The sequence below is a fragment of the Melanotaenia boesemani genome, chromosome 22 (assembly GCF_017639745.1).
Source record: "Melanotaenia boesemani isolate fMelBoe1 chromosome 22, fMelBoe1.pri, whole genome shotgun sequence".
In the NCBI taxonomy this organism is placed as follows: Eukaryota; Metazoa; Chordata; class Actinopteri; order Atheriniformes; family Melanotaeniidae; genus Melanotaenia; species Melanotaenia boesemani.
In genome coordinates, this window is record NC_055703.1 from 11,591,258 (window position 1) to 11,618,470 (window position 27,213).

The 27,213-nt window shown below is 37.8% G+C and overlaps 1 protein-coding gene and 1 long non-coding RNA gene across 6 annotated transcripts; one reads left to right on the forward strand and one right to left on the reverse strand.

Annotated features, from left to right (window-relative positions):
- Positions 1-591: 591 nt before the first annotated feature.
- Positions 592-26,566, forward strand: dpf3 (D4, zinc and double PHD fingers, family 3). 5 transcript variants are annotated; one of them, XM_041976473.1, is made up of 12 exons: positions 592-772; positions 9,327-9,487; positions 12,462-12,569; positions 16,851-16,984; positions 17,108-17,203; positions 17,393-17,465; positions 17,890-17,931; positions 19,126-19,263; positions 19,429-19,557; positions 24,023-24,135; positions 24,470-24,551; positions 24,710-26,566. In XM_041976473.1, exons 1-12 carry the CDS (start codon positions 741-743, stop codon positions 24,775-24,777), a joined length of 1,176 nt encoding a protein of 391 aa, XP_041832407.1. In that variant the 5' UTR covers positions 592-740; the 3' UTR covers positions 24,778-26,566. The 5 variants fall into 5 exon arrangements, with proteins under 5 accessions (XP_041832407.1, XP_041832409.1, XP_041832410.1 ...); XM_041976474.1 differs by lacking the exon at positions 592-772 and adding an exon at positions 8,484-8,592; XM_041976475.1 differs by lacking the exon at positions 17,890-17,931.
- LOC121634068 lies at positions 10,968-19,264 on the reverse strand. The gene is made up of 5 exons (XR_006009170.1): positions 19,185-19,264; positions 17,053-17,164; positions 16,843-16,930; positions 12,491-12,565; positions 10,968-11,009 (listed from the first exon to the last, which is right to left on the reverse strand). It is a non-coding gene; the product is annotated as an uncharacterized LOC121634068 (long non-coding RNA).
- Positions 26,567-27,213: the final 647 nt, after the last annotated feature.

Sequence of the window (27,213 nt, forward strand, 5' to 3'; positions counted from 1 at the left end):
TCCAACAGCAAGCCTGTGACGTATAAGATATTTATTGGTTCTCATCTTTTCAGTCATTGCTGTATTATTGTGCTACTTGAAGCTTGGTATTTTCTATTTACAATGCCTTACATGGCTGACAGGTAGTATTTATTGTAAAGGGCAAAAAAACAAAGCGAAACCGGGGACAGCCGTGTTTTCATTGCACTTTGCAAGTGATGCGAGCAGTGGCCTAAAATAATGTAATTTCTTATTCCGATTTTGTATTTCCGAGGGACAACGAATGCAGCTTACGTATCATGTAAAAATGATTTCAAAATAGTTGAAGTTTAACATTATAACACAAAACAATGTATCCCGTTTATTATATGTACGTCACAAACTTGACGTTACAATAAAATCAAATAAATAACAAAATTATACATTTCAGACTGTTGTAAATTCAAAACATCAAATGGTGCAAAAGATAAAGGGGTTACAGCCCTATGATGTGATCACATTGTTTCAGTCTGGCTGTTTTGATAGAAATTAAATGAAATCAACTTTATTTCGTGGCATGATTCCAATGTGGGGTCCGTCTGTTGACATATTTCTCTAAAGCCACGCCTAATGTCTTGATTCTTGTGCTGTATTGGTAGGGAGCACAGCGGAGAGGACAGCATTGGCTGTTGTATTTTTCTTTTTCTTTTTTTTTTTTTTTCTTCATAAGGGTCCCAAACTACACAGAGATTTGGAATATTGCGTTACAGTCCTGCAGAAAGATGGCGACTGTCATTCATAATCCATTAAAATCGTGAGTAAATTTATTATTTTTATTTAATAACTACATCGTTTAAACGGATCAAGGGGTCGCAATTTATGTATGTTTTTTCTATTAATAAGTCTAATAAATGTAGCAAATTTGTCGTGCACGGGGGAAGTCTCCGTGGCTTGAGGTATCGTCGCCCACTTGCGGGGTCGCAAAATAAACTGATCTACAACATGTAGCCTACAGTAAACCACCAGCAGCTCGCGCGCAAAACATCTTCTTGATTTTACCCAAAAAGTTACTCATAGACGTTTTAATGGGAGTTTTAATCGGGGAGTCCTTGTCAGCGCAAATTGCGTAGAAATCTTCATGCAAGTCATGTTTCAAAGCTCATGCTGGTGCACACGGGCGCTTATACTTATTGAGCGACTTTTTTGTTGTTGTGTATCCTGTCAAATGCATGCACATGGTAAAGACCAATTTCTAATGAGGGTGTTCACATCCGATTCATGCATATAGAATAAACCTGCAACACTGAGCTTTTAAAAAAATAAAAAAAGCTGGAAATGGGATGGAGAAATGTTATCATATTCCAGAAACTAACTCTATCCAACTTTTATTTCAATATATATGAACTACAGGCGTTTTTGTTTTCTTGCTTCCTGACAGCTTATCATATGGGATGTGCAGAGAGTTTGACAGTTTGCCCCAAGTGTGTTGTACAAGAGGCTTTATCCAATGTTTTCATCATTACGTGCTTTCTCTGGAATGCAGACACTTTATTTTAATTCTTATCTGATGTTACAATGTAAAATTGTTTACTTATTATGTTTTATTACCCTTAGCATAATTTCATTTAAAGCTATTAATATGGTAACAATTGCTTTATGGAATTTCTTTTTTATAGGAATGGAGGACAATGTGCCTTAATGATGTTCCTATTTTGTGGAGCTTTTTGTTTATAGCAAGTACTTACTGTAAACCCAGCACTTGCATACAAAATGCTTTAAGCTTTTGTATTTCATCAAAACAGATTAAGACCTAGACAGTATATGCATTTGCTTTTGTGTGTCTGTAGTTGTGCATGTAGCGCAGCGGATTAAGAGGGCCACTGTATTTTTCTGGATCCATCTGTTAAGAGAGCTACATGTTAAAAAACAGGGACTGATGCTGGGGCTGAGGGAGGCATAGAGGGAGGGAGTCCCATCTGCCCTTCACATGCAGCACACCCCAATTTAATATCTGCAAAAAAAAAAGGAAAAACAGTTGATGTGTGTCTGCATATCAAAGGAATATGTCTGTTTATGGGAACAGAGCACGAGACAAAATCACAATGCAAACTGTATATGGGATGATTGTGTGGGAATGCATCAGCAACCTTTAGAAGTAATCTTATTTACTTTTGGCTGTTTGAAACAATAGACCCAAAGGCTCATCTGTCTGCAGTATGTAGCTGGTAAATCACACACACTCAAAGAGGACATGGTAACAATCCAGTCTGCTCTCCTCTGAAAGATGAATTATAACTATCAGCACCTGTCAGTAAATACGTCTGGCTTTGAAGACTCATGTTTAGCCGTGCATATTTTCTTATTTATTTAAACCCATTTTTACAAAAGAGCCTTTGTGATTGGAACCTGGGAAGCAGCACATGAATGAGCTGACATGAGAAGTATTTAAATAAGCAATGTAATTCATATGCAGAGATGTGCTTAATACACGTCCTGCTGCTGTCTTATGATTAGATTTGGATTTATAATGAACGGAAAGGCTCAGGTGGGAAACGTTTCCTTCTGTTTGCACAAAGATCGAGAGGATGAGGTCTTTGATATAAAAGAGATCAGGAGGTGGTGGTGGGGGTTGTTCTTGTATTTGGGATTGTGCATGTTTGTTGCATACATGTGCAGCCTTGCACCCCTCCCCCAGTTTGCAGGAGCAGGAGTGAGTGATGGAGATGGTGGGGGGTGTCTGTCTGGCTGCATTTAGGCCTAATGCATACATTTGTACTGCACCCTTCACACAGGGGCAAATCCTGGCCTTTGTCTAACCAAGCTCAGGGAAAGGGAATGTCCGGGAATGGTTTCCAGCCCAGAGGAAGTGAATGGCCGAAAACTTTTTTAATAGAAAGCTCTGTGCAGTAATTAATCTTTTTTTCTTTTTCTTTTTTTCCCTGTTCTGCACATGGATGTGGCACATTTTTTCTCCCCTCATACTTATGTGAGAGATTTATACTTGTGTGCAGGGTACATATGGTAGTCTTCATGTATGGTATTCTTTACACAAAATAGTGGATTTTACTTAGTGGACATATTTTTACACGTTTTATCCAGTGCTCTCTTACTGAAATGCAATGAGTTACCGCTCAGCTTCCAGTCCCTCACCTCACCCACCCCCTTCAGCCTCCCCTCTTCCCTCCGACCCCCCTTACCAGATCCACGGGCAAACTGAGCCAAACAACAAGATCATCTGAATCTGTTTCCCCTCTGCAGCACTCTTTCCTCTTCAGCTGCTTGCTTTACCTCTCTGCCCACCCACTACCCCCTTTCCACTTTCGTTCTGCACCTTTCCCTTATAGTCCCTTTGTGTGTCTGTTTTCACATGAACCAGAGTGTGTGTGAGTGTGTGAGTGTGCTCAGGCATACACACATCCGTCTGTTTGAGAGAAAATAAGTGTGACAGGGTTTGAAAGGGAACACGTGTGCCGCAGGACATGTCGGACCCCTTTCACCACCACACCCCCCTGGCTTCCTACCTTATCGGCCCCTCCTCCTCCCCGTCTTTTCAGCCTCCTCTCTGCTGCACCCGCTGTTCCGTCTACAAAGTGCTACAAAGACGACAATCAGTGTCCACAAGCGGTCGCCCTGCCCTTTGCTTCCTCTGCGGCCTCTTACTTATTCATAGCCACAACTGGATTTCATCTTAGCATTTTTGGACCAGTTTGTGGTTTTCCTTTGTTCTTCAACATTATCACAATTCTGTAAATGCTGTAATGAACATATCAACAGGCTTTAGAAAATTTAGATAGGACTAGATGTCTATTCTGTGGGATCAGTGGTCTAAATATAAACGACTGCGGCTCCAAAATTTTTGAAACTGTCTCTCGTTTGCTTATTTGTAAAATTTATTTTTACTGCCTTGAAAGGTTTCTTTATTAGGTAGCTAAGTATTTGTGCAGCACACCATTTTGCAAAAAGAAGAATGTGCAGCTGGCTGACTGAGCATACTGCTACAAAGCTGTCAGCAAAAATTTAGCGTCTCAAAACTAAACCTAACAGCATGCAACATGAGATTAATGATTATTACAAATTTCTGAATATACTGTTACAGTTTCATATGCATTTAATAGTCTTTAATGAATGAAATTCATCACTCGTGAGTTACTAAAGTGTTCAAAACTGTGAAATTGTAGTAAGTCATTAAGAAAAACCTGTAGCATAATATAAAAGTTAATGGTAAAAGTAAAAAATTCAAGTTTTTATACATCCACTGTTTGTTATAGTTTGTATTAGACTCTGAAATTTATATCAGTGGCTGATCCTGGCTTATATCTGTATGTCTGATAGCCTCAAGGAAATTTATGAGGTTGTCACCAACCTTAATCTGTTGATTCGTGTCTTGGTGCAGAAGTTTCTTATTATTTTCTTGCTTGTAGGCACAGAGGAATATGGTCTCACAGCATTAAATGAAACTGTCACAAATTGAGTGTTTTTCCGCTTATAACAGATTTAAAAAGTCGGCATTAGGGTTTTTTGTATTCCAAAAGACATTAAGGTATTTTGGAAGTAGTTTGTAAAAGACATTGTTGAAAAGTAAACAGTGACCCCATCATTTTTCCCCATTTTCAAAATAACTTTGCAAAAGTGCAATTTTATTTCACCTTAAAAATCACAATCAGCCAAAGAAACATGTTATGAGATAAACTGTATTTATATCTTGTGACATCCATATAAAGTGGAACTTACAGTACCACACAGCTTACTGAAAACAGTGTAAGAAATATTAATAATAAAAAACAACACATCCCTGGAAAGTTGTGTTTTTACCCCCCAGAAACATATAAGTGTTGGGAGGTTAATACAAATGTGGGAAATGACAGTGATTCAGTATACCACTGATTACTTCTTTTTCAGACTGATTCTTCTATTCAGCCCAAAGGAAAAGTAGAGTTCTTTGAGTAATACGTGCAATCAAACTGACAGTGACATGTAAGATTGATGGAGAGGAATGACAGCTAACATCCAAACACTGCAGCTGATTAATGGAGCCTCGGTTCCCTGCGGCTTAGGTACAAGTGTACATTTAAATATTCTTCACTACAGCTTCAATACAAATGAACCTCTTAACTGTAGGGCAGTGTCTTTATTAATTTATTTTTTTGGGGGGGTGTCTTGTGAGTGAGGTAGGTTTTAGTATCCAACACATTACAAAAACAAGGCAGAAATGGTCCAGTTATTCTCTTCTCTCTATGAACTTCTACCCAGAAACACTGACCCGTAAAAACATGGACCTTAGCTGATGAAATGGTGCTCTGTCCATCGTAGAGACTCTGCTTGGCAATGATGAGGTTTACCGTCACACACAGAGCTCCACTGTGCAAGTATCGCAGCAATTGAGCTGATCACGTTGGTACACACAGACACAAAAACACACAACTGCAGATTCCATCAGTATCCAGGAAGCTGTCCTCCACGAGGAATGTCCTCCCTGACATGTAAAACTCCACTTATATAAGGTCCATCACTATCATCAACTATACATTTAACTAATGGGCACAAACAGGAGCATGGTACAACCTCCAAAGCAGGTTTGAGGGGGCTGGGAGGATGCCTCAGGACACACAGCACACACACACACACACACACAGAGAGAGAGAGAGAGAGAGAGAGATATGTGATCTTAGAGACATGCACATACCCTGTCTCTTTATTCACATAATGAAAATACCACTCAGACGAATGCACAGCAGCTCACTTATGTAAGAGTTTGCAAAGCTGCCCAGGGAGGTTGTACAGATGCTTTGTTGTCGAAAATGGGACAGAAACGTACAGCCAGTGTGCCATGAAGAAAAGAGGGCTAGAGAGATGAGGAAAAACGCCTGCAAGGCCACACACACACTTCAGTTCAGGCAACTAATAGTGACAGCAGAGATAACATTCTACCTCTGGGAATGTGAGTTATGTGACAGGAAGTCTCTTCTGGAGTTCTGGCTTTGACTGGATCACTGTGACTGCTGGTCTCGTACTGTATAAACATGTGTTACCAAAAGCACCGGCTGCATTCCACATTTCTGTAGGTCTCTGATAAAAACTTTAGCTAACAACCACATGCATTTAGGTCCCACCACTTCACATACACTGAGCTAATGAAGGGGAGAGTCACTTGAGTTTTTAGTTTTTATTTTCTTGTTGGCTTTTACATGCTATAGCAGTAAATCATGTTTAGATATAAAACTAGTTGAAATGATATTGTTCACTGCTGCAGATTTCCTTATTTGTTCTATTGAAAATTAGACTTTTGTGGTGGAAAAAAAATTATTAATTTATATTTGCAGTTGGACATTTTAAGGCCTCTTATTCACCAAACAAGAAATAGATATTCATGGATGCTCCAGACATTCTGGATGACCGGTGGCCTGCTATATAAGGCTCTTAAGGCCTTTATAGACCAAAATGTCGTCAGTGCTTTTACAGAATCGGGTCTGTTAGTGATTTCATGTTTTTTTCCCCCACCTTTTTTTAATCTGTAGAAGTTTATGTACAGTTCAAGGATATGTCTGGTAAGAACTTTGTAGTGGAAGTAGTGCTGACATACGTTTGCTGTTTCCACCAGGAATTTGCAATGTTGGGATCACAACTATTTACACAAATTCAGCCTATCCTTGCAAGTTCTGCATGTCCTTATAACTTTGTCCAAACACCACACCTGTAATGATTTTTGACAAATCTCAGCGCTCCTCTGCGTTACCTGATATACAGATGCCATCACCTTTATGTCTGTGGGGCTGGTAGGGTAGGGTAGGAGATGTTTGCCAGGAGAAAACAAACATATTTTCCACCCCAAAACATTGTCAGAGAATGCCTGAAATGCCTAAACAGAGGAAAATCACCCTGATGAGTCCAAGTTCCATAGCTTATTTGCTGTAAATGCTGAAAGAATCAGAATATACATTTAGGTATGTGCCCTCCACCTCTCACTCCCCCTATTGTTCTTCTCTTCCTCTTCCTATTGTCACTTAAAGTGTCACTCAAAAAACAATAGTGTGATACTAAGCAAACATTGCTTTGTTTATGTTTTTGTTCACGCCATCATCAAATTTCCCCTGTTAAATACAGTATGTCTTCTTGCACAGGCATAGATAAAACATCCTAGCTGGGAGTTGGGCATTAATGGTACTTTCAAATGCTTCCAAAGTTATTCTATCCACTGGTTAAAATTTTAGAGGTTTGTGGGCTGCATTAGGTTGTGCAACTTGAAGTTGTCTTATTACACAAGACCCTGCACTATGCTAAAATTAGAAGTAGTCTGCAAGATGGTAAATCATGCAGAGATAGCAACAATGCAATGGGCATCAACTGTGATTGCCTTATTTTCAATCAGCTCAAGTAGCTGTTTCCACAGCCAAAGAAGAAAAAATGATCATGGTTGCCAGTCCCAGCCAGTAGTGATGGTGTCGTTTGTGAACGAGCCAGTTCTAGAAACTACAAATGTTTTATCTGCGTTGTTTGCAGTAAATGAATGCAAACCTATACTGTATAGAACCAAGTGTGGAGATGATCCAGAGGGACACACAGATGGAGAGTGGCATGCTCTCCTTTGCTTATGAAATCTTTGAAAACTTAAAGGAGCACAAAAACCTTCCTTAAGCCAGAAAATTGAAAAAGTCCATAAATACTTATTTCCATTTTGAGGCTGTTATTACATTTGATTGTGATGCACATCTGCAGTTATTCATAACACACATTATTGAATAGGAGTGTATTAGAAAAGCTAAAGATGAGGAAAACAATCTGAACAGAAATCAATCATCATGAATTCTATTAAAAAGAGACAAAATCTTAAATTAACCATGTCAAGCTTCAGTTTCTCTAAAAATGTGTCTATGCGTAGTCTGTCACACATTCTCACTGCATAATCTTTATAAATCCATTATAAATACCAGGTTGTGTGAAGGAAAAGGCATGCATATGTATTTTGCGTGTATGCATCAAAGATGCATGTGGCCCCTGGTTCAGTCTGAGAAATATGATATATTATTTATTACCTGGTCTATTTTCTCTTCTCATTCCTACTTTACCTGCTCAATCCAAATGTGGAAAACTTTCTCGCTAATCTCTGATCTTTGTCCAGATGTCTCTGTAGCCAGAGTTAAATGGAAATTCACATTTTACAAATGTAAAGAAGATCCTACGACGAGGATCTTTCTGTTCATATAAATATTTCCTCTCTTTCTTTTCTCTTCCTACTGATTCACTGATGTAATCACCCTTATCTGCAGTATCCATACCTTCAATACCTGGATCACTCCTGTCAATGCAAACCCTTTTTTTCTGATAGCCAAGCTTTTCTCCATATTCTCACACTGAACCTCTTTGTGAGATTCATCATGAAAAGAGTCATGGTCTTAGTCCTGCTTGGCATTCTTTACATATCTGAGCAGAGTGTCCACACACTGCCCATTTCAGCTCAGCCTGTCAGAGGAAGATGGGCGATGGTCAGGTAGATAATATGAGTGCACATAAACAAAACAGATTCTGCTTTTCTCTTTTGAATGTGCTGTAACTCCAGCAGGGCCGACTCTTTGATCCTACGTGAGACAAGTGAAGAAATTCTTCAATATAAGACGTGAACAGCAAAGTTTCATTTATGTATGACTCAGTCCTTTTTCTTTTATTCCTTGACTTTGGCTAAAGTGAGTTAATCTTGGTTTTATGTTTATCTGAATGTTTCTAGTCTGAGATTCGGAGCTTATTAATGAGTTAGATCCTGATTTATACTCTATTGTTGGTCGATAGTGTGTGTGTGTGCAAAGCCCATCTGTTTTGTGGACTTCGATCTGGCACACTTACTCATCTATCACTTTGACAAGGTGAAGCATTTCCTCTGTTGTTATGGTTTATCATCATTTCCTATAAATTCTTTCTCATTAACTCAGCTCTTATTGACTATTTAGCTCTGTTGCCTTCAAACTGCATTTGATGAATGTAGCAAAGCCAGAGCTTAAAAAACATGTGCTCACTTGTGTTTGATATCCCAGTGTTAATAAATCATAAGCCTACCAGCACATGATATTGCCATCCAAAATTGTTGCTTGCATTTAGATGATAGGACTTGTACAGGAGTTGTGACTCATCACATTAAAGGTAGAGATTTAAGCAGAAGTGAGACATTAATGTTGTGGAAACTTTATTACCGCAAAGAAATGCTTTTTGTATTTACTACAGATGTTGAGTGTGTGGGGAAATTGTTGTAGAAGCAAACGAAAGTTAACCTAATACATTATGCTTACATCTCTTTCCTCTTCTTGTCTGTCTCTGTGGATGTTTACAAGTCATGTTTACTGACTGTTTAAGAAGTCGATTCTCTGTTTATGTGCATCCAGGCTTGGTGACCAGTTCTATAAGGAGGCTATTGAGCACTGCCGTAGCTACAATGCCCGCCTCTGTGCTGAGCGCAGCGTCCGTATGCCCTTCTTGGACTCGCAAACTGGTGTGGCACAGAACAACTGTTACATCTGGATGGAAAAGTGCCACCGTCGACCAGGTGAAAAACACAGGGCAGAAATAACTGCCTACACATGCTTTTAATAACGACATACTTCTACATTCTGGGAAATTAGCTTTTTTTGCTCATTTCAGTCACTAACACCATCTCTTTCAGCATATAATATAAATGGCTTCATCAGTCTTTTAGCAGCAATGGCACAGAGTCATTCAGCCATAAGTCTTTTTTTATGTTACTGTTATTTACAGCTTCTTTCAAATGTACCCACAGCAGTGACAGAGACACAACGGTTCATGCACAATTTTAGCCATATACATGTAAGACTGGACAATATACTTTGTAATGCAAAACACAGAGGCAGATTTCTCACTTCAGCTTGTCAAATTGCTAACTTGAATCTTGGAATCAGCTGAAAATATTGCTTTTCTACAAGTTGAAGTTATTGATCTCTGACTGTACCTCTGAGTACGCACTTAAAGTAATATGCATCGATGTTATTAAGTCAATCAAAACATTCACTTTCACTTTACCTGGTAAAACTACCTATGCCGCCATCTCCCTCCATCTCTGCTTTATGAGAAGAGGAACACCCACAGAGTGACCCAAGGCATTGTAGTAAGATGTAAACATCCAGTTGTTGGGGTTCATTTGGCTGATGCACTGTAAAAATAATGTATCCCGCCAGTTAATAACAGGTGAAGTGATGGTGCAAGAAAGCTTGGCTATTGGTTTTTATTCCTCTGAACAGCAGAACACTTTACTGTGTGTTTTGTATCGCTCAATGAGAATGCATTAGTCTTGTGTTGAAAGCAATATGCAATTGTTACAAGGTCTGATCTTCTAAGATTGTTGCTACAATTTGTTAGGGAAAAGTACCTAAATGCGCTTTCAGACATCATGCTGACATTTTCAGTTGTTGCCAGATCAAGGAAAAAATAGCACATTTGGAAGCTGACATGTGTATTCAATAAGCTTACTGATGGATAAAATACTGAAATAAGGACAAAAACTTGACTAAAACAGAAAACAACATTCAAGAACAAAATAAAAAAGTAACATGATATATGTCTTTTTATTTTTCTAGTTTTAAAACTCATAGGTTTTTATTTTCAGAGGAAGTTTTGCAGATTTTTTATAAATAAACAAAGATGTCTTTACCTCAAGCTAATTCCAAAATGCTTTATGTCCTTTTCTGTTTTAACACCTCCTAATGTAGCTTACACCAAGTGTGCATCAGATACATGACATGATGAAATCCCCAATATGTAGCAAACACTAAAAGAAGATACAAGTTAAAAAAAAACAACATAAATATACATTTAGATACAGTCATTAATGTTTGATTTATGATATTAAAGCCTTTTACACAAATTAACCTGTGGAAATCTTCAGAACGGGCACTCTTTGGTTCTGTCTTCTTCTGCAATTGCCATTCACAGCAGGAGACTTTTCTGATGCAAAAAAGTGCACTCTAAAAAAAATGTGTTTTCTTTGCAACATAAAAATTGTGGGTGTGCTTCCTTGCTGATCATGATTGTGTTGATATTAGTACCACATGTATCTGAGTGTAAAAACAGGAACAAGTGGAAATCAACAAACAAGTCAGAAGAAAACAAAAAAAAACAGCAACTCTAACCAGGATGCACATTCACTCAGCTCATCCAGTAGTAACAAATGCTCTGGAATATTTGCAGCTATATTTCCATATCTTACCTGCTGATGTTATGGTTTTAACATCTTGGCAATAACTCTTGAGTGAATGTTGCAGAAACTTGCCTTCTCACATTGCATTGCTACAGAACATCTCTCGTACATTACAAGTCTCCAGTGCTTGAATGAAAACCATTTAAGAGTCCTGAGTTTGCTTTTGAATGTGGAAATGTGATGAAACTGAAGTCAGCAGATAACATGTTCCTAACACCTGGACACAGTAACTGAAAGTGGCCTCACCGGAACTTGTCTAATCAGGCTATAGATTTTATCAGGCCTGGTCTGACCAGATTTATATTCACCTGAGTTGTTTAATCTAGTGAGGACAGGGATTATTTGCACTGGGATGTAGTGACATAGGAAAGAAAAGGATCATTTTTAGGGCCAGTGGGCTTCTTGGCTCCATACTTCCAATTCCCCAGCTTGCTAGCTAAACTACCATTTACTGTAGAGACATGAGAAACTTTCAGCAAGAAAAAATAGATAAGCATATTTCTAAAAATATTGAACTAATGCATGCATATGATAAATATAATTGCAGATGCTTTTCTTCAATAAAAGAAATCAAACCATTTTATTTTCTGAGTCACCACTCACTGATTTATCCTGAAGCGAGCAGTCAGGATGCATTATGCACATGTGGTTCGTCTGTACAGCCGAAGGGAACAATCTGCTTCTTACTGAGAGCTGGACACAAATAGCCTATGCTCCATCTTGTATGCAAAACCCTTCAGGCCACACCCTATACTTTGTGGCAGATCTAACTCACATAATATGCATTTATTCCAGATTTTTTTCCTGTTCAGTGCAGGCATTGAAACCCCTTCCCTTCATCTCTGCCTTCTGCCATGCTAATGGTGGAAAACGGGTAAAGGCAGGGAGACCACAATATTCATTTAAATAATATGAAGCATGTTCTACTCGCTTTCTTCAGCTTTGTTTTTTTTTCTCTCTTCTTTGGAATCAAATTGACATGCAAACATGACATTAGAATAACACCAAATAATTAACGTTTTGAAAATATATGTGAACACTGATAATTAGAGGAGGGATTTTCTGAAGATATGGACCATTAACCTGAGCGCTAGTGAAATCAGGACATATTAAGTGTTGCACAAGCTGGGCCTCTTGTGTGTGTTTGTGTGTCTCTGTGTGTGTGCACATGGAAAGTGGACTCAATATGAGATTTGTTAAAATGGTGAACTTGCCAGCGGTTGTTAAAATTCTTCCCATGTGCTTAAATGTCTCACTGCATGTGTATCTGAATACATGTATATTTATGTGTGTGTGTATGTTTGTCCAGGCCAAGCAGCAGGACAGATGTATACCTACCCTGCTCGTTGCTGGAGAAAGAAGAGGCGACTCCACCCTCCCCTGGATCCCCAGCTCCGCCTGTGTGAGCTTCGACTAGGTAAGACAAACAACACACACATATAAGTATCAACACATTAACAGTGAAACCCAACTTTAACTGATGTGTCCTTTAACTATTGCAGACTACTTTCAGATGAATACAAATGTGTGTTTTAGTTTTGCTCTTGGTGGTGTTGTGTTGCTGCACAGATCCTGTTGCATTAATGCTATCTGACCATCTGGCTCTGGTTAGTCTCTCTCTCACCAGGTCTCCAGGTTCATTCTGTCTCTTGAATCAATGCCCCCTCTCACTGTTTTGAGGCTGTATACACACACACACACACACACACACACACAAACACCCCTACACATGACTTTTGCTCCCCACTACAGCACAGAGGTAAACCCTAACTGGGCCTCTATAATCATTTGTCCATGAGGCATTACAGTGTAAGTGAGTCTTATGAGGTGGCAGTATGTGCCTTATTATGTGAGTGTGCATCCACGCATGCATACAGTTTGTGTGTTATAGGGGATTTTAGCAATGGAATGCCCCAGGAACCTGATAAGGGGGAGAAATAAAGGCAAGTCTTTGTTTCTGCTTTTCTGTTCCATTGTTTCCCCCTTGCTGTCTTCCAGATGCAATATAATACTCCAGAACTTTCCGCAAAGAATGATTTCTCTTTAAGAAGAGGACAGGGAGTCCTTCTCAAAAAAAAAAAAAAAAAAATGAAAAGAGCTGCAACTAACCAAAGCACCCAACTGGAAAGAAAACGGTAACAGAGTGTAGCTATGAATCAACTCTGAATCAGGAAAAGATGGAGCAATATTACTGATAAAACATCATTGCGGACAGTATGTCAGATATTTCCAGATATTTTTCTCATCAACCTAATTTAATTAGTTAATATCCATTAATTTCTGCATTTCAGGCTTGGGGCAGAAAAGTTTTTACAGATTTGTAAAGCAGTGAAAGCTAAAGTAAAGTTCTGGCATTGACAATATAAAGGGATGATATTTCAGGTGTTATTTTGTCCCATTTATGTAGAAGTAGAACAGCTTGGGGTTGTCATTACATTTTTCTTTTCAGGATCTTAAACATTCTCTGATGGCGATAAATCAGGACTGCAGGCAGGCAAATTTAATACCATATCCTCAGCCATCCCTTTGTAATGTGTGCAGAATGTGGTTTTGCATTCTCTTGTTGAAAAATGGCTGGATGTCCATGGAAGACAATATTACAGAGTCAGTATATATGCTGTTCATAAGTCTCAGTGTACTTTTCTGCATTTATGCTGCCGCCATAGACGTGTGAATTAGCTTTGCTTAAGGCACCAATACAACCTCACAGCATCTCAGAGCCTGACTTTGGAACTTCTGGATGGTTCTGTTTTGTCTTTTTTTTATCTAAAATACTGATTGATTTGACCACATTACATGTTTTCCCTGTGTTATGGTCCATCCTCCAAGCCCAGAGAAGTCAACATATGGACATGGTTATTGTAAGTGCACATGGTAGTTCAAAGTGGCATGGGGCTGTATCATAGTGGTTGACACCGGTTTCTAAAGGTAATCTCTTGCCCATGGGGTTATTTGATGAAGAATTACTGTTCCTGATGCAGTGCCATCTAAAGGATCAAAGATCACAGGCATCTAGCTTCCTTTTGTGTTTGTCTTTAATGTACTAAAGGTCCTCTAGATTGAATGACTGATGTTATGCACTGTAGCGGAAGAAATATTAAAAAGCTTTCAAGTCTTTCTTCAATTAACTTTCTTTTTCTTTAACAGTTTAATTATTTTCTCACGTATTTGTTGACAGACTGGAAATCCTTTTCTCACCACAGCACCTCAAAGGCGCAACTTTTTTGGATGCTGATTTTGTACACAATTTTTAAGGCAATTAACTGTTGACATCATCTTGTTTATATATGATAAATTTGTATACTTTATTATTTATTATCTGCTAAACTGCACCCATCCCAACTTTTTCTCATTTGTGGTTGCTCTGTAATAACAAGACTTAATCAGGAGAAAACTGTATGTAACAGACAAGGCTGGGAACCATTATTGAAAGGCTGTTGTTGCATACACAGTCAACACAGTTTAGTTGAGAAATCACTGCATGCACCCAGAACGAGTTCTGGAAAGCACTAAAAATGAACAAAGTTTGTCATTGTATTCATAAATGCAAGTTAAAGCTCTAGCACAAGATACTGAATAAAATCTAGAAGCACCACCTGTTCTGAACAGGAGATTAGCCTGAGTTGTGATGCACTGGAAAATTGGACTGTGTAGAATCAAAATGTTTAACTCTTTTTCAAAAACATGACTGCAACATTCATTAGGCTGAAGAGGAAAGTAATCATCCAACGTTTTGTTATACACAGTTTAAAAGCCAGCATCTGTAATGGCATGAGTAAAAACCAACTTACCAACTTGACATGACAAAAACTGTTCACAAAACCTGTATATGCATGACAAATACAGGCTTAGGGAACATTTTTTAAACATTTTTTGTTCCTTTAATCTGCAGGACTCAATAGAAAAATATAAAAAAAAAGATTATAAATGTTTATTCAGTAGATGATAAAGGATTCGCCTTTTAAAATTCTAAAATCTTGACATCTTCCATCTTAATCGCTGTCTCTTGAATGCCTGTTTCGTTCAACAGTTCCAGTATTTCTGATTAATGTTCTCAGGCTAAGATAACCCCAATAACAGCTTGACCAGAGTTACATTTTCAAAGTTTTCAAAGCTGACTAAAGAGCCAAGAGGGTATATGGACCTTTATGGACCTTGCTTTGTGCACTGGTGCACAGTCATGTTGGAACAGGAAAGGGCCATTCCCAAACTGTTACCACTATGTTGGGAGCATGGAATTGTCCAACATCTTTTGGTATGCTAAAGTATTCAGAGTTTCTTTCACTTGAACTAAAAGCCCAGCTCCTGAAAAACCACCCAAACCATAATTCCCCCTCCACCAAACTTTACACGGCACAATGCAGTCAGACCGTTCTCCTGGCAACCGCCATACCCAGACTCTTCCATTAGATTGTCAGATGGTGAAGTGTGATTCGTCACTACAGAGAATGCATCTCCACTGATCTGGAGTCCAGTGGTGGCGTTCTCTACATTACTGCATCCGATGCTTTGCTATGCACCTCAGCATCCACAGACCCCACTCAGTAATTTTACAGGGCCTACCACTTCTTTTCTGAGTTGCTGTCATTCCCAATCACTTCCACTTTGTTATGATACCACTGACAGTTGACTGTGGAATATTTAGGAGTGAGGAAATTTCATGACTGGACTTGTTGCAAAGGGGGCATCCTATCACAGCACCACGCTGGAATTCACTGAGCTCCTGAGAGTGACCCATTCCTTCACAAATGTTTGTAGAAACAGTCTGCATGCCTTGGTGCTTGATTTTTATACACCTGTGGCCATGGAAGGTCAGAGAGAGAAGGTGAGGAGATAAAGGCTGGCAGGTGAGAGAAGATAAAATGCAGGTGAAAACCTAAAGGTGGGGTTACGTGTATACACAGAAAGTTGCCACAAGAGAACAGACATAAAAGGCAGTTCCTCTACAAAGTCACGGATACAAAACAACAAAGAAATGATAGGGGGAAGGGGGAGCTTGAGGTGCAGTGGCTTTGTGTTCAATAAATGTCTTGCAGCCTCAATAGCCAACCTCACTCCTTGCCTTTCTTACCACATACCTGCTTTCATTTTGTTTTTATCCTGGTTTTAGTTCTAAGGCAAGGGTAGAGAGTCTATGCTGCTGCAAGTACATCTCTACGGAAATGAACACGCGAAAGGGGCAGAGATAGTGCAGACTGGAAAGGAAAAAAAAAAGCATAGCCGTGTTCCACTGACTACTCACCTGTTCCTTCTTAATTTTTCTTATGTGAAATCTTGTAGCCTGTCTTTGAATTGTTACCTAACTCCATTTATTACTGCTATAGAGATTTCTGTAGAGTGTCCACACCGATGCTCTAACACTGGCTTTGTAAAATATTGATTAAATATTGATTAAATACTGATTATTATATAAAGGTTTTAAAGCTTTTTTCACACCCTCACGATACCTTATCTTCTGTTTTCCTCTTATTGTTATGATTTTGCTGCTGTATCCTAAAAGTAGCCCTTGCGGGGCCAATAAAGCATCCATCTAGCTCAGTGGTTCCCAGACTTTTTCTGCAGGGACACCTTTTAATCAACAACAATAATGTCAAGCCCAAACACATTTGGATCACATTTGATTCTAAACACATTTGGTTTGCAATATTCAGACGCGTATAAAGCCAATCTTTTCTTTCTTTCTGCTCTACCTTTATAGAAGCAGAGCTAGCCCCCAAGCGTGAGGGGCCACCAGGGGAGGCCACAGCCTTGGAGGCCCTCTTGAGGGGGGACAGCCTGCTGGAGAAAAAAAACAGTCTCAGTAAGGACGAGGAGACGTTGCTGGAAATCCAGGTTTTTCTTGTCATGTTGTGATTATAGCTTAAAAAATGAGCAATTCACCAGGATAGGTCTTTTAATACCTTTTTATATCTTGTGTAGCTCTAATTTAAACCCATGTGTGTTTGCACTCCTCAGAGAGTGCTGGAAGCAGAGGAAAATGGAGACAGTTTCCATGATGATGAAGACTTTGAACTTGATACACCGAAGAGGAAGAACAGGAACAGAGGCAAAGTAAGTCCCTGACACAAAAGCAAAGGCTACATGTGTTTGTCATGTAATAGAGAAAAAAGACACAAAATAAAGGTCATATTTGCCATCTTTTTTCAACATATTATGCTATGGCAGTTTAATTAGTGTTGGAATGTGTTTTTATTTTAGGGTCACATAAACGATTAAAATGTTTCTTGTGTTTCCTTCCAGACCAGAGGGTCGACTCGCAGAAGGTCAGAAAATGTTAATAATGACGACCAGGACAAACCCTACGTCTGTGACAGTAAGAAAAGAAAATGGCCCGTTTGTGCATCGTGTGGCTATAATCAATATTTTTGTTTTATGTATTAGTTTTACCTAAAGGCAAGATCATGTTTTCTTAAATTTAAGACCTCAGTTCAGCCTATTTGACAAGAAAAAATATATAGAAAAGTGTAGAAGAGATGTATTTTTCTCTCGTCTTTCATTGATAATCTCTGTGTGGACCTAAGAGCAATTTTCTGCAGCATGAAGAAAAGAGTTTGCTGTTAATTCAGACTTGACCAGCATGCTACTCTTATACTTGGACAGAATCCCTCGGGAATGGGTTGTCACGGGGATTGTGAATAGGGATACTGACTGAATCTCAAACAAATGAATCTCATCCTCATTTTATGTCTCGTTCTGTCTTTCCGTTATTGTTTGCTTTTGTGTCTTCTCTGTTCCAGATAGATACAAACAAAAGCATAACTCAAAAAAGGCTGAAGAAGGTATCTGAACATGTTGCCATCCTTTCTTTCTGGGCGCTTCCTGAGCTTTCAGTAATGCTCAGCTTTTTCTTCTAACTGGCATCTGGTGTGGAAATGGCTGATTGAACGCTATAAATGCTTTACGCTTGTCCTTTCTGGAGTTATTACAAGCACTGCATGACACTAACGCTACGCCATTTGCCTCGATAATTGCTCGTTGCAAATTATGCTTAAATACCAGCTCAGCTGCAGTTGCGCTGAGGGATGCATGCTTTTAGGCTGCATTTTTAGCTGTTGGCTTTTACAGATCTAGTTATTGTAGGAGTGCTTACACTGGATGCATTTACGTACTCCTTAATTTCTTCATGAAATAATGGGGGTGAAAAAAGTGTGGGGTTTTATCTTTTTTTAAAATCAAAATACAAATTGTGTAAATAAAAAAAATAAAAAAAAACAAACAATATATATATATATATATATATATATATATATATATATATATATATATATATATGTGTGTGTGTGTGTGTGTGTGTGTGTGTGTGTGTGTGTGTGTGTGTGTGTAAGTTAGTCTAGCTAAAGTTTAAAAATGAATTGTTTCAGGTGTGCACAGATGTCAAATGAAGGACAGCCAAAGCATGATTGTGTTCACTTTAAAGACTTCTACATGATGCCACTAAGAAAGTCTGGAATAAATCGTGCTGTGCATGAAAATCAAGGGCAGAGCCAAGGGGTGGCCTGGAGTGGCCACGACCCTTTTAATCCCAGTCATCCAACTTGTGCAATAATAAAGTCACTGACAGAGCTGCTTATTTATTTATAGAACTAGAACTTTTATTATGTATTTATTTTGTGAGTTCAGTGGGTAAAAAACTGTAAAATTTGAATTACAAACTAAAGCTTTATGTGCCATTCATATCAATTACGAAAAGTGTTAACATTATAAAGATAACTAAGGATCCTCAGTTTTAGACACTGTATCTGACCATTTTACTAAACCAGTGAGCCAGAGGTGTCTTTTAAAATAATCAATTAAAAGCTACATTTTCTGTTTGCTATCTGTTGCTGACCTTAAATCTTAATTATGTTTAACTCATTTAATGTATTATATATTTTAATATATAATACATATTTATATACATATTAAATGTATAGCAGATAAAGATATTTTCCTCACTGTACATTTCTAATGAACCTGTGATGTTTTATCAACAGTCTGTGGAAAGCGCTACAAGAACCGACCTGGCCTGAGTTACCATTATACCCACACTCACCTGGCAGAGGAGGAAGGTGAAGAGGAGAAGGAAACAGACATGGCCCCATCTTCTCCACAGAGCGTAGACAACCACAAAAGTAAGACACCATGGTAGTGTAATTTCACAGATGTCACCATGACATTTCCACTAGCATCTGCTCAGAAACTCCCCTAACACATACATTTACATTTTGTGAAAATGTAGGTGGTCTCAATCACTTAAATGTGTCCTTCTAGTCACATATTCCTGTTTATGCTGACAGCTCAGAAAAGCTCAGACGGCACCGTTATCCCCAACGACTACTGTGACTTCTGCCTGGGAGACCAAGACTCCAACAGGAAAACTGGACAGGCTGAGGAGCTGGTGTCCTGCTCTGACTGCGGACGTTCTGGTGAGTCTGTGACTTGGAAAATTGACATTGAAGTCTTAGATTTTTTTTTTTCATTTGTTCCCATCAGTATTGATTTGATTACAAATAACAGTCTTCTATACAGAAAACTGCTGTAATGTCATGACACTTACTTTAGTACCAAGTGGACAATTATCTGAATTCTGTATAATAGTTAAAAAAAATATCTTTACAACTCACTTTACAAAAAAGTAGGATTGTCAATATTATCATAAATGTTAATAAAAAATAGAATGTACAAGGACTTGCAAAGAGTATAAACCCTGTAAGTGAAAATACAACCTAACTTTGAAAAGCAAGAAATTTTATTTATAATTTTTTTTTATAGATGCTTACTTTTAAGTTTATGTAAATAGCTTTTAAAAGGTGAAAAATGCACCAGAAAAATTGTGCAACTCCAAAAATCAAAATAAAAGAAAACACTTATTAGAACATCTGACCCTAATTACTGTGAATTGCAATATAGTTTGGTTTTTAAAAAGCATCCTTGAAGATCTTTGACAATAACAGATAGGGGGATTTATCATTTTAGTAAATGACATTGTGGGCAGATAATCAGCAGTTTTAAGTTTAACATTAGTCAGTGTTAAATTACAAATAATAAAAGGGCGTCATCATCTGTTGTACAACGCATCAAAACATGAAGAAGATGAAGACAAATTGTTGCATAACTTAAAAAGGTCCATTGAAGATCAATGCTGGATGTGATCTTCAGGCTCAAACTCAGTACTGCCGCCTTAAAATTCTGATATTATCACATAGACAAAGAAAGACATCTTAAAACCACTGAGCAGTTTTCACTCTATCCACAAATCAAACAAAAAGTCTGCAAAGAAGAAAAAAAACAAGAGTTATAATTTATTTAATATGGTTTACGTTGAAGTGAATTACTGTGCTGTGGTCTGATTAATTTAAAGTGCTTTTATTTATTATCTTTGTAAATGATGGATACTGCATCCACCAGACTAAAAAGAACTACAGTATTCATGATGAAATGTAAGGCCATTACTATAAATGACACTGATAATAGTATCTTTGGTGGCTCTATTTTATGAGTAGGTTTTAGGGGAACACATGCCAGTACAAAAGTCTTTTTAAAAGAAAGTTTTGTTTATACAAGCAAGACAATGACAAACAGAAATATATTATAGCTGCATTGCTGCTTAGCAAAAGAAGGGCATAAGACGATTTAGTTATGAAAGAACAAAAAAATTCATCAAATAAACTCCAAATGATTAAGATGTTATCACAAAAAAAAGAACAGAAATATAATTCACTTTAACCAAATACTGCAGTTTGTCTCCGAGTTTCTAGCATTTGAAATTTTGCACTTGTAGTATTTTAAATGAAATATTTTAAATTAAATAAGTATTTTAAAGCCAGCTGTTTTATTAATAGACTTCCATTTCTTGCCAGAACGTAATTGTCTTAGTAAGGTTTGTGTACAGATTTAACAATAAAGTCTGATATTTACAGAATCTGGGAGTAGGCCACTTAAAGAAAGAGCCTTGCCCAGCTTGGCATCCTGCAATACTCCATCTACGTAGAAGCAGTTATTCTACAAATAATTAAGATTTGCACAAATTAGTTGTCTGAGCCATCCTTCTCTTTGTTTCTAAAACACATCTCATTATTGTTTCCCTTTACTTTCTTTTATCCATGGTCTTGTTCAGTTATATTCTTGCTTTCTTGCAGTGTTTATAATTTTTTCATTCATTTAAATGTAGTTTCCCTAATTTAAGAGTTTAAGATTCTGCATAAAATATTTTATAATTTTTGTATAATTCACAAAAAATGTGTCAGTAACTGAGTTAGACTTAATTACATATCAAAGATGTGAAGTAAATTAAGCTTTTAAGTCAGTCTGATGTTTCAGCGGGATACCACTAAGGCTTACTCACCATGAGAATCATAATCAGCCATTGGAAGTCCTCAGTTTTACATTAGAGTCTGCTGCTTGCTTCCATCCTGCATGTTTCTCCATGTCTGCCTCGTCTATCAGTAAGGATTTCTGCCTTTACACGACATGCCTTTACTCTTTTGTTGCTCAATTTTTAAGCATCATTATGCCACACTTTGCTGCATATTTCTTTTTTTTCTCCCTCTTGTTAAGCCACATCTGCTGGATATGACAGCAACAGTACAACTTAAACCATCCACAATGAGAGAGCAAAAATATTCATTCAAGTTTGTTAGAACAGCTGCAAGAAAGTATGGCCTTGTCTGTGTTGCTCTGACACTGATGTTTTCATGGTAGCTGGAAGAGGAGGAGTGAAGCAGGATGGGAGGAAGCTGAGTGCTCTCGAAGAATTGTTTGGCAACACGTCAGACAGCGAGGGGTCCACGTTTCATGGCTTTGAAGATGCAGAGCTGGAAGACGCTTTGTTTTCAGACTCTGAGGCAGTAACTGGCAGCTGAAAACGGGACATCAGGAGTATTCTGATTTCATGGCAATAAAACATATTCGAGAACTTTTTACCTCTGCAACATTGAAGGACTCAAAAGTTAAATCCCTGGACTGCTTTGGCTAAAGCCGAAAACACGTCTGACAAATCTACTGATTGTTTGAACTCTTGGAAGATATTCAGAATTTTTTAAGGATCTTCTGCAACTTCTTGAAAACTTTATCTATCATGGATAAATTTACTTTCCCCCCCCCCCCCCTTTTTTTTTTTTTTTTACTATGCTCTTGGATCCTGCAATGACAACTATTTTTGTTGGCAAAACAACCAGACAAACAAAAAACCCCTTACACTGTGCTTGCGCCAGATAATCAGTGATACATAAGACATCACTGCTAAATCCTTACTCTTTCTGGACTATAATGCTTAATACTTCTGTGGATGACAGAATTAGGAATCTACGCAGAAAGAAGCACTTGATAGGGGATGGGTTACACTTGGAGGTTTAAACCACTCAATTATTCTTTGTTCTACCTTCATCCATCAACACTAAGAAGGAATTGTCATTCTGCTACCTGTTGTCAGTGGTTTATTTTAAACGTTACAGTGTCCATTGAAGACTTCCTCCAATTAAAGAAATAGTTCTAAGTAAATCCAGAGTGAAATAAGCAGTATTGTGGCAGCCTTTTCATCTTGAAACTGCAACATACTAATAACAGACTCAGATACATGGATTTAGCTATCAAGGGAATGATGAGAAACAAGGTTCATATAACAATAACGATACATTATAAGTTGCTTAAAAATGTTAAGCCAAAGAGTACACTGTCCAAAATGAGATTGGAGATATTTGGACTTATAAGGAAGGCTTTCATTTGTGCTCAGGTAACTTTTTTTATTCACCCATTAGTACCAGACTGGGATTGTAATCAATGTTTATGTCTGCTCTTCAAGTCCAGATAAAGACAAGCTCACCACTGATTATGGCTCATTCTTGGCTCATTGATATCCCTTTGATTGAAACATAGAAGCCACAAAACACATCTGTAGTACAAGTAAACTTCTCCATTATGACTCTGGACAAATGATATAAAGAACACAAGATTGTTATTTTATAATATTTCTTCTGGAAAAACATCCTGGCATTCATGTACATGCTAATTTGACAAATGCCAGCTACTTTAACTTCCTTCAAGACTATACATCCTCCATGGCAGCAACACCCAGTAGGACTAAACCAATCAGGACCAAGAGTTAACCTGGCCTCTCCCAGTAAATATGATCAAGCATCGATCAGCAGTGCCCCTACAGATGCCCCAAAAGGTTCCCTGGTCATGCCCCAACAAGAAAGAGCCGTTTTTGGTGGTTTTAATTTCATTGCTGATCACTTTCAAATGTGTTTCTTCTTTTGCTGCAAATTTATGGGAAGATGATGAAACGTGTCTTGGCTGTGTTTTTTGTAGCGCACAACTGCTTGTGTTATAAGCATACATATCATGTGTTATTTAGTTGTCGACACTGGGGTCGGAGTTAAACTTGTCTGTATCACAGACAGCTAGTTCTTAAGAATGCCGGGATTCAGTAGCCTGGTGAAATATGTAAAATGCTTTGTGAAAGGATGGCACACACTACATTTCTTTTAACTTGAAACGTCTGAACTCAGAGATGGAAATTATGCCACACCCAAGGGGACTGCTTTCTATTTGCTAGTTAAAAAAACAGTAGATTTGGCTTTCTGAACAAGTTAGCCATCTTTGATTTTAAGGTTAAGGCTAGTGAACGTCTTTTAACTTTCCATGTCATAAATTTGTCTTTGTAGGTGTGTTCTGGTTCATATTTTCCACTATCAACTGAGAATTTCCGACTTTCAAATTAAAAATGAAATGCATCTTCATTCACTGCAAGTTACAGAAAATATTTTTAATGAGTTCAGCAAAGACATTTCTTAAGACTTAAATTTACTCTAAAACACGCCGCTCTTTCCTCCCTTCTCTCCTTTTATCCTTTATCCTCGCCTTGCTTCTTACCTCACCGCCTCTCTGCAGGTCACCCTACATGCCTACAGTTCACTGAAAACATGATGCAGGCAGTAAGGACATACCAATGGCAATGCATCGAGTGCAAGTCTTGCAGCCTCTGTGGCACCTCAGAGAATGATGTATGTATCACAGACTTGCACACCCTCTTTAGCTCCAGAAATGCAACTGATCACTTTGAAACAGCTTTGAATCACAAATTTGACTTGTTTTTCTTTCACCAACCTGCATTTAACCTGTCAAAGACAAAATATTACAATTAAATGAACTCTGAAAGCAAATATTGGAGCTTTTATATATATATATATATAAAAGCTCCAATATTTATTTCAGAGTTCATTTAATTGTAATATTGTGTCTCATATATATTATATATATGAGAATAAATTCTAGATATAAAGCGATATGCTCAGTCATATTCATGGGTTATGATATTGACTGTGTGCTTTAATGCAGGACCAGCTGCTCTTCTGTGATGACTGTGACCGAGGATATCACATGTACTGCCTGAAGCCACCAATGACCCAGCCTCCTGAAGGTGAGATCCCCTCACACAGGTTGTATTATACACATTGGGACTTTATACTGTATATGTCATATACTGTATATTAAAGATAGGCTGCAAGCGAAGGCTATATAAGGAAAAGAGTGAAAGGACACCAGTTTCAGGCTGTCTGTGTCTCTCTGTGTCTGCAGGAAGCTGGAGCTGTCACTTGTGTCTGGACCTGTTAAAAGACAAGGCCTCAGCCTACGGAGAAGCATAATAACTCCCCCTTGAATCACATGTGCACACAAGATATGTGTTTGTACATGTACAGTAACTGTTAGACATGCAAACACATCTGGGGAAAAACTTTTAAATGGAATAAAAAACACTCACATATGCACACACACTGACATGCACACACATTCCATTGCATTAGCAGGCTCAGGGCAGTTTCCTGTGTGAGGAACAGAGATCCTCTACCTCTCATAAAGCCAAGCAACACTCAACAGATGCAAATACCATCAGCATGCAATCTCCGCCACAAGTCGACTAACAGCAGATCTGCCGTTCAGTCATTTGTCTACCTCACCACTCAGCAGACGAAGAAGCCAAAGCAAGATTGATAACGGTCAATACTGTCTTATACATGAGTATGTAAAAACAGGCTTATTTTAAACCAGACATTTCTGGATATTTTCCATCCTGATTAAAATTTATTGGAGTGATATATATATTTGGAAGGCATTTGCTTAGGCTGTATCAGTTCTTTCTTCTGCTGCTTGAAAGCTCCAGCCGGGGGGGAACTCGAGTGAGTTTGAGTAATGTTTGTTTAAGTTTCACCTTCCAGCTCCATGTGTTTAGACTTCGCAGTGACATTCCTGTTTTATATCTGGACAGACTCAGTGTTCGTTATACCATCTTTCACAGGTTTTTGTCAAACTTTGTGAAATTTATATCCACTGCTGAGAGGAAATAGGCGATAAAGCAGCTTTGACTCTCAGTCCTTTTGGAGCATGGCGGGGTTTTTAATTTGCATCTGTTTTTGGTATGCTTGCAGTTACTAGGATACAGTGGTGCTCAGTGTAACACTTAAACAATTTCTCTTTTTTTTCATAGAATAATACATTTATTTATACATTACTGATAATGGTTCAATCTTACTGTCAAGAAGATCATTGTTACTGTAAATGTGTGGTCCCCAAACTGTTTCTGTTCATATTCCACCTTACAGGTAATTTAGATCAGCTAAATACAAATACATAAACATATTTAAAGACTTATAATGATAGTGTGGTGCTTGTATTGAAGTATGACTTAAATCCAGACAAGTAGCGAAGTCCTTAACAAGTTAATTTGGTTCCAGCAGCAGTTTTAAGGAATTTCAATGGCTGAAAGCTTTGCTTTTGGTTTAAAGCTAATGCTAAACTGTGTTGCTGACAAATAAACCACAGACAGAATAAATGGAGGTTAAAATTTACAGTAAATATTAACATAAATATGATATTAGATAGCTAATATTAGAAGACAAAGAAAATCACCACACTCTTTTCATGCCAAATACTAAAAGTTTTAATGCCGATTTCAAGTGTTTGGAACTGCATAGCTGCAGGGACCAGCTGTGCTTAGTTACGGTTGCCAAGCTGTGATTGGACATTCACTTTTCAGTGTCTGTGATAAGTCATTTATTGGTATTATTTACTCCAGTATCACGTCTGTGTTTAATAGCTTCAATGAATCTGCTGTAGGGAAAAAAAAAGGTTTCATATTTTTGTTGTTTCTCCCCAGGTTTTAACCCCAGATAATGCGCAACACCTCTGTGCACCTAAAGAGTGGCCCTCCCCACAGCTGGAGGGCCACTGCTGTAAATTAACCATTGCAAACACATTTATTATCAAACCACCAGGCTCTCTATAACCTGAAGCAGTATTTACTGCTGTATGCTGTTGGAAACTGCCACAGTTCTTGTGATATAAGTGCTGACAGAACCAACAAATTATATTCTACCCACTCTGCATCTATTTATCAGTGTTTTTAGGGATTCTATGTTTTTTGTTGTTTTTTTTTTTAATGTAAAATTAAGTTAAAAAAAAGTTTTTACCCCACCTATGTAATTTATGTTTTTATACTAAGGAAATTTTGGCACTAACTTAATGCTCTCTAAAACCAAACTTGGTCTTAATAAAAGGGGGGAAAAAACAGAAAAAATCTACAGTTTATCGTCATAAAAAGAAGAATAAGGAAAATAAATGAAGAATTTAAGCAACCTTTAAGCACACATAGCGTGCAAGCCTTGATGGGATGTTACATTGTTGTTGTGAATTTGTATTTAATATTGGTCTTCCACTGACAATCATAAGTTAGCATAGATCCATTATGTTATTAACTTGCAGAAGGGTTTCTTGTGCTTTTTTTAATAGCAGGTATTATGACCCTTTGTGTCTTCCTTTTAAAAAAAAGTCATATATGTCATTTTCATATGATGCCATGACCACATTGAGTAAAAATCATGTAGTATTTTGTTAAATGGTACATTTTGTGTTAAATAAAGCCTTCTCCATAATTCTTGTTTCTGTGTAATCTATAAACTAAATTTTATCAGCTTATTTGTTTCTTGCCTTTAGGATTACCTTCTAATATTTTTCCAATGAAAACCAGCTGCATTAGCTGAATATGTGTCCATGATGACAGGGTGTATTATATATCATCTAACAGC